The 7,254-nt window shown below is 37.8% G+C and overlaps 1 protein-coding gene across 1 annotated transcript; it reads left to right on the top strand.

Annotated features, from left to right (window-relative positions):
• On the top strand, window positions 1,070-6,812 carry LOC109230768 (transcription factor GTE4-like). The gene is made up of 5 exons (XM_019396191.1): window positions 1,070-3,241; window positions 3,353-3,398; window positions 3,502-3,618; window positions 3,772-3,846; window positions 6,246-6,812. The coding sequence occupies exons 1-4, from the start codon at window positions 1,406-1,408 to the stop codon at window positions 3,819-3,821; spliced, it is 2,049 nt and encodes a 682-aa protein (XP_019251736.1). The 5' UTR covers window positions 1,070-1,405; the 3' UTR covers window positions 3,822-3,846; window positions 6,246-6,812.

A 7,254-nucleotide genomic window follows, 5' to 3' on the forward strand; every position in this document is an offset into this window, starting at 1 on the left:
AAGCTGAAATTTGATAAGCTGGGGGAGACCAACTTATGACTTTTGGCTTATTTTTGGCTTATAAGCACTTTTAATTTTACCAAACGCGTAGATAAGCCAAAAAATGCTTATAAGCCAGTTTGACCAGCTTATAAGCTTAGCCAAACACCCTCTATATCAATTCATAATCTTGGAGGAAGTTTATTTTTATGACTTATAGTATAGTAAAGACTAATAATTTATCTTTGGTGTTACTAACCAAAAGAAAAAATTCTCACTCAATATTGTTAAATTGCATACTAACCAATATTGTTCAAATATGATCATTTATCTTTTTAAAAGTGAAAACATGTCAATTGACAAACTCACATTGCAAACTACTATTTCTTTTAATATAAGTAAATATAAATAAAGATTTTTATTAAATAAAAAAGATTAGTTAAAAGGATCTAGGTAAGAGCACTAGCACTACCCTTGCAAAATCAAACAAGTTATAAGGTAGTTTACGTTTTACCATAAAAAATATGGTGAGATGAGTGACTTCATTTCCTTTACCAGAAATTGAGGTTTAAGCCCTAAGAATAAAAAGTTTTCAGCTAAAGAGTATTTTTCTTTAAAATGAATTTATGCGACGCGAATTTAGAGGGCGTTTGGACATAAAAATCGTAAAATTTCGAAAAAAAGTGAAATTATTTTTTCAAGTGAAAGTGGTATTTGAAAATTAGAATTGTGTTTGGACATGAATATAATTTTGGGTTGTTTTTGAATTTTTGTGAGTGATCTATGTGAAAATTTCGAAAAATAACTTATTGGAGTTTTTAAAATTTTTGAAAAATTTCAAAATTCATCTTGAAGTGAAAATTGAAATTTTTATGGCCAAATACTGAGTTCGAAAAAAAGTAAAAAATTCTCGAGAAAAAGTGAAAAAAATTTCATGGCCAAACGGGCTCTTAAATTATTTAGGTTAATGAATTCCGAATAACCATATACGGGAAATAAAAGGTAAAGGCTCATTAAAAAAAGAGAAAAATAATAATTTCCTGCCCAAAAAGTCTCTATATATTAGTCAATACTAATAAAAATCAGAAAAAAGAAAAAGAATCAGGCGAGTACATTTCGGATCCCAAAACTTACTCTCAATCGCGCTCTCTTATCTTTCGATCTCTTCGCTAAAATTTTCAATTTCCAAACCCTAATTTTCCCCCAGATTTCCCCCTCTTATCTTTATTTACCCAATAGATCCTTCAACTTTTCCTAATTTTCCCTTTTTTTTCTCTTTCATTATTTCCAAAAAACCCTAGATCCGTACGACATTCGATTTCCCTGAAATTGGGAATTTTGGTTCTCAATCGGTCTAGGTTTTCTAATTTTTTCACTCTGCAAATCAATTTCTCTTTTCGGAAACCCTAGCTCCCAATTTGTATGTATGACTTCAGATGCTAAAGGTTTGAATTTTAGAGAGAGGCTTCGTTGGGGCGACGGTACCAAAGTTTATACCCGAAAAAAGCATAGGATCCAGAAGAAGGATAGCAGTAACAACGACGTTTCTCCGGCGACCGCCGCCGCCGCCGTAGAAGAAGCCGTAGACGTAGCCGTATTGGACACCAATGTATGCGATGAAAAGAGCAAGCTTTACGAAAATAATAATGTTTCGCAGCCAATTTCACAAACCCTAGAGGCAGATGGGCACGGTAGCTGTGGAGGAGCGGCGGTTTCAGATGGAGGAGACGGTGGCGCTACGATGGAGGGTAACCGGGAGGTAGCCCCGGAAGGCAGTTGTGGTGGTCTGCCTAATCATGAAGAAGGATCACAACCTAGGGAGGATCTTGAGGTGGCTAATAGGTTGGTTAAACCGGTAATTTCTAGACTTGAAGATAGGGTTAGGATTAGTTTAACTGGGGCAAGGTCGGGAATTGAGATTAGAGATCTTAGAAGGACGCTAGAGAGGGAGCTCGATCATGTTAGGAGTTTTGCGAAGAAACTTGAAGCTAAGGAGTTTCAGCTGACTTCGCGTAACATTGGTAACAATGGTAGTGTTGTTGCTGTTCCTGGTGATGCCGTTGTCTCCCATAGTTATCCACAATATATGGGTAGTGACAATTTGCTCAACAGTAGGTCTTTAGTGCGAGTGCATTCAGAGGTAGGTTCAGTGGGGCATATCCAACCAAGACCATTCCGTCCACCTCGTCTTGCAGTTGTTGTAAACAACCACGCGGTTGGTGAATTTGTGGAGAAGGAGAAGAGGACCCCGAAGGCTAATCCGTATTACAAGAATTCCGAGTTCCTTCTCGGAAAGGACAGACTACCTTCCGAAAGCAGTAAAAAATTGAAAACCAACGGGAGTGGGAGTGTATCAAAGTACGGATTTGCATTTGGGTTTGGAACATTTGATAAGCATAGAAAACAACTGTTTCGAAGTTGTAGTGACCTGCTTCAGAGGTTAATGAAACATAAGCATGGTTGGGTGTTCAATGAGCCGGTAAATGTAGAGGCTCTTGGGCTCCATGATTATCATGATATAATTAAGCATCCTATGGATTTGGGCACTATTAAGAATAGGCTATCCCAGAATTGGTACAAGTCTCCGAAGGAATTCGCAGAGGATATAAGACTTGTCTTTAGCAATGCCATGACTTATAACCCTAAAGGGCAGGATGTTCATGTAATGGCCGAACAGTTGTCACAGATTTTTGAAGAGAGGTGGGCTGCTATAGAGGCCAAGTATAATCCAGGGTGGAGGTATCAAATGTATCATGATGCAGGCTTGCCCACTCCCACTTCAAGGAGGGCCCATCTTCCTCATCCTTTTGTCCATGAACCTGTGCCTTATCATACACTTACACATTCTCCTCGAGCAAGGACTTTAGAAAGGTCTGAGTCAATTACTGGGGCAGCTGATGCGAATAAGAAGCCCTTCATTTTCTCTCATGTTGGTAGGACACCAGTTCCCAAGAAACCTAAAGCAAAGGATCCCAATAAGAGGGACATGACGTATGAAGAAAAGCAGAAACTTAGTAAAAATCTTGAGAATTTACCTTCAGAAAAGCTTGATGCAATTGTTCAGATCATTAAGAAGAGGAGCACAGCACTTAATCAGAATAACGATGAGATTGAAGTAGACATAGACAGTGTTGATGCAGAAACTCTATGGGAGCTGGATAGGTTTGTGACAAATTACAAAAAGAGTCTGAGCAAGAATAAGAGGAAAGCTGAACTTGCCCTTCAATCCAGAGCAAGAGCTGCTCAAAGTGCTCCTGCTGCAGTGAGTTTTGAGTCACATATATCTCTCTCTTCTTGTCTCTCTGTCTGCTTTAAATACATGGTTATCTAGTGTGAATTAGGAATTCTTAGTTTGTCACATTTTTTGTTGTAGAGTTCCGGCCCAATGGTTGCTGATGCACTAAAAGAAAGCAGACCTGGTAAGTTATTTTCTATGAGAATTATTGTTTGAGATTGACATTACATGGAAAATATATATCATACCTCTCGTCTCTTTCCTCTTGTCTCTTTCCTTATGAGTAGGTGAAATGCATACTAGTGCTCCTTCTACCAATGCAGAAGGTGGGAGACCAGTGGATAATGCAAGCAGTTCCAGCAGCTCAAGCAGTTCTAGCAGTGATTCAGGATCATCCTCCAGTGGTAATAACTGTTTAGTCAACTGATGAAAAGGAATTATGGTTCACTCTGTTGCAAGTCTCCATCTACGCATGAACCATGATCTTTGATATTTGAAGCATTGATTTTGCAGCCAGTATGAAGCCTGTTTGTAATTTCATTTGTCTATGTTTGCAGATTCTGATAGCGATAGTTCATCTACGTGTGGATCGGATGCAGGGCATTGACTTAGGATGTGAAGGGATGTTGGAAGTAAGTAAAGACATTATCTAATACATTTGATTTTTTTCTTTTGGGTGACAATTATCTTTTCCCTGCGAACTTGCACCTTTCTTAATGTTTGGTATGAAATATGCTTTCGAGTATGTTCATTGTGTTCTGGGATTGCTCCATTTCTTCCTGTGGTTGAATCTGTGATTTGGCTTGGTCAGGGAGAATGCACACTTAGGCGTTGATATTTTTTACATCTGATTCCAGTTTTTAACTATTTTCAGAAAGATGGTTGAGGATTAAGAAATAGCTGCTAAGGGGTCGTTTGGTTGGAAATAAGTTATCCCATGAGTAATTATCCCGGGATTAGTTATCCCACCCTCCCATAGTAATAAAAAAAATACTACAATGCGGGGATAACTAAATCCTGGGAAGTTATACCATGATTTTATCCCAACCAAACATGGGATAAACTCATCTCAAATTTCATTCCGGAATAAGTTATCCCTTATCCCTCATGCCAAACGAGCCCTAAGTCTCTTACTATTTAATGTTGCTTCATGCATATCATCTGCAAATAACTCTCTTTAGACATGTCAAAAGTTTGTGTTGCAGGAGGAAACAATGTTGAAATGTTTCATCAACATCTTTCCCAGTATAACCTTTAATATTAAATGGATGTGCTGTAGTTGGGTCCACTTTGGATTTTATATCAATGTTCAATATGTTTGTTGTGTTAGTTTGTCATATAAATGGTTTTTTCGATCTAGTGATTTTCTAGAATTTAGAATGGTTTAGGAAGGCATAACCAAAGTTGTGCAGTCAAGTCTATGTAGTTCTTGTCAACGACCATACCATCGCTTGAGAACAGAGGTTGGGATTTACTGCTGTGCGCATATTCTGTGGTATGTCCCCACATGAATATGCAGATGAATGAAGAATATCTTAGAATGTGTAGGCGAAGTATGATGAGCTTCTCCATAATTTGCAGAGCAAATGGAGTAATCTTAACATGTGGAGCATATTCGATATATTCTGATAAAACCGTGTTAGTCTAATAGAAGTGTAGTCACGTTTACAATCTAGACTTAATAGCTATTGTTTTATTTTTTTTTAAAAAGTTGAGGTTTATTAACTGAATACCAAGATGGTACCAGAAAAGAGTACAAAACTGCTGGGAATATCCATGCAGTTAATTACAACATTTTCTAAGTAACTCCATAAAATCCATGTAATGATCAATATTATCTACCAAACTACTATTACACCAAAAGAAATAGATTGTGCAGACACTTATTTTTTATTCTAGAAATATGATCTTTCTGCCCATCAAAGCAAGCTCTATTCCTCTCTAGCCAAATAGTCTAGAATATGCACAGAGGTATGGTTCTCCAAATCTGTTTAAGTGCTTTATGTGTCTTCTGATGCTGCCAACCATTCAAAAGGTTCCTGACATTCTGAGGCATGGTCCAAAAAATCCCACAAGAACTGAAAAAAAGCTCCCAGCACTGTCTAGCATATCTACAATGCAAGAAAAGGTGATTGGTAGTCTCCAGTTCTTCACATAAATAACATCTGCTACACAGAACAAAGCCCCTCTTCTGAAGATTATTTTGAGTAAGGCAAGCTTCCCAAGCTGCAGTCCAACCAAAACATGCAACCTTTACAGGAGCTTTGTTCCTCCAAATCACTTTCCAAGGCCAATTAGGTTCCCAGTGACTTGCATTTTTCTTAACAAATTATAACAGCTTATGACTGAGAACTTTCTGTCATTACTAGCATTCCACAATAATGAATCCTTCTTACTATGATCAATGTGGGTAGAACTCAACTGAGAAAGCATCTGACAGAAATTTTCTATCTCCCAATCATTTACATTCCTTCTGAAATACATCTGCCAACCAGAATTTGAGAAGAAATCAGCCACCACTCCATCCTTATTGTTACAGCAGTTAAATACAACAGGAATTTCTCTCTCAAACATTCCTCACCATTCCATAAGTCACTCCAAAATTTTATCTTTCTTCCCTTCCCCACCTCCAAGCTAGTAAACTGCTTGAACTCCTCCCATAATTTGCAAACCCTTTCCAATTCCCCCTCTAGTATACACGCTACTGAAGGGGGGATTCCATCCTTGACGACTACCATAAATAGATTCAACTATTTTAATCTTCTAAAAGTTGATACTGATCCATTTCTTCATCTGATAACTTCTTTATTTTACTAGACACTTCCTGAGTGTGCTGTGGTTGTGAACTCTGGTATTTTTAATTCTAGTATATAAGAATTGCCGAGGATTTGGACCATTTGCAGAAACGTTTTGGTTATAAGATTTTTAATATCTTTGATATTCAGTTGCTCTCTCCAACACTCCCCCCCCCCCCCCCCCCCTCTTTTCTTTCCCCCTCTTGCATATCATTCAAGGAAGTGTTCTTTTCTAGTTTTGCAGGAGTTCTTCAGGAATGTGTTGGGACAGACATCTTGGTAATCCCTTGTCTGAAGGGTGTTTCTTTGTGCTTCGCCCATGGTTCTTCCAAGAACTTCAAGTTTGAGTCATGAAGTGCTGGTCCTTGATGATACTGGAAAGGCGTAAAGGGATCATTCATTTTTACCATCGTTTAACTTGTATATCTATATCGATACAAGGTGGTTTCTGTGTCGAAACTGAATACTAAATCAGATTGGGTACGGGGATGATGGGAGAAATGCAGCACCTGTACATAGCCAAGATTGCTTGACCAGTTTGAGTGGAAAAAATCTTGTGTTGGGATTTTATTCATTTGATTACACTGCTGCTAGAGCTACTAGGCATGATTGTGTGAGTTCCTGCAACTGCCTGGGTGTACAAAAACATGTGCAGTTAATGGTAGGATAACATGTATTATCGTATTGTATAGTATAAACCTAAGTTGCTCGGACTCAGGTGCAGGTGTCCGATACAGGTGCAAATTTAGATGGTGGAATGGATCCTTCATGATCTAAATTATAAGATTTGGGGTTATGGATTCAGGTACGGATATTGGCAAGGGGATTCGGCTAAAATAATTTAAATATTTAAAAGTAGAGTTACAGAAATGTCTAAATTATGAGACATTATGTGGAAAACTTATAAGGTATTCGAAATATTAAACAAGAGGAGAATCCTAGGAGATAAAAGGAAGAGGACTTCCATATCACTCTAGCTTTCGTATTTTTAAATTTTTTTGTATCTGTCCCGAATTTCTTCGTCGATTTTGGTCAAAGTACCTAAAATTGGTTGACCAGATCAGGTATGGATCCCACACAGTAATACCCACACCTTTGTTATGTTGACACGAGTGCGGCACTGAAAATAAAAAGTCCGAGCAACTTAGGTACAAAACAATAAAGTTAAAATTACTGTAGACTGTACATACGTTGCCAATTTCTGTTTTTCGGCATAATTTGTTAGATAGTTTGTCACGTTTACGT

This window comes from Nicotiana attenuata, chromosome 8 (assembly GCF_001879085.1).
Source record: "Nicotiana attenuata strain UT chromosome 8, NIATTr2, whole genome shotgun sequence".
Classification (NCBI taxonomy): domain Eukaryota; kingdom Viridiplantae; phylum Streptophyta; class Magnoliopsida; order Solanales; family Solanaceae; genus Nicotiana; species Nicotiana attenuata.

Coding starts and splice junctions, on each gene's coding strand:
- LOC109230768 (XM_019396191.1), top strand. CDS start 1,406: ATGACTTCAGATGCTAAAGGTTTGAATTTTAGAGAGAGGCTTCGTTGG. Junction 3,242..3,352: donor CTCAAAGTGCTCCTGCTGCA/GTGAGTTTTGAG, acceptor TTTTTGTTGTAG/AGTTCCGGCCCAATGGTTGC. Junction 3,619..3,771: donor TTCAGGATCATCCTCCAGTG/GTAATAACTGTT, acceptor CTATGTTTGCAG/ATTCTGATAGCGATAGTTCA.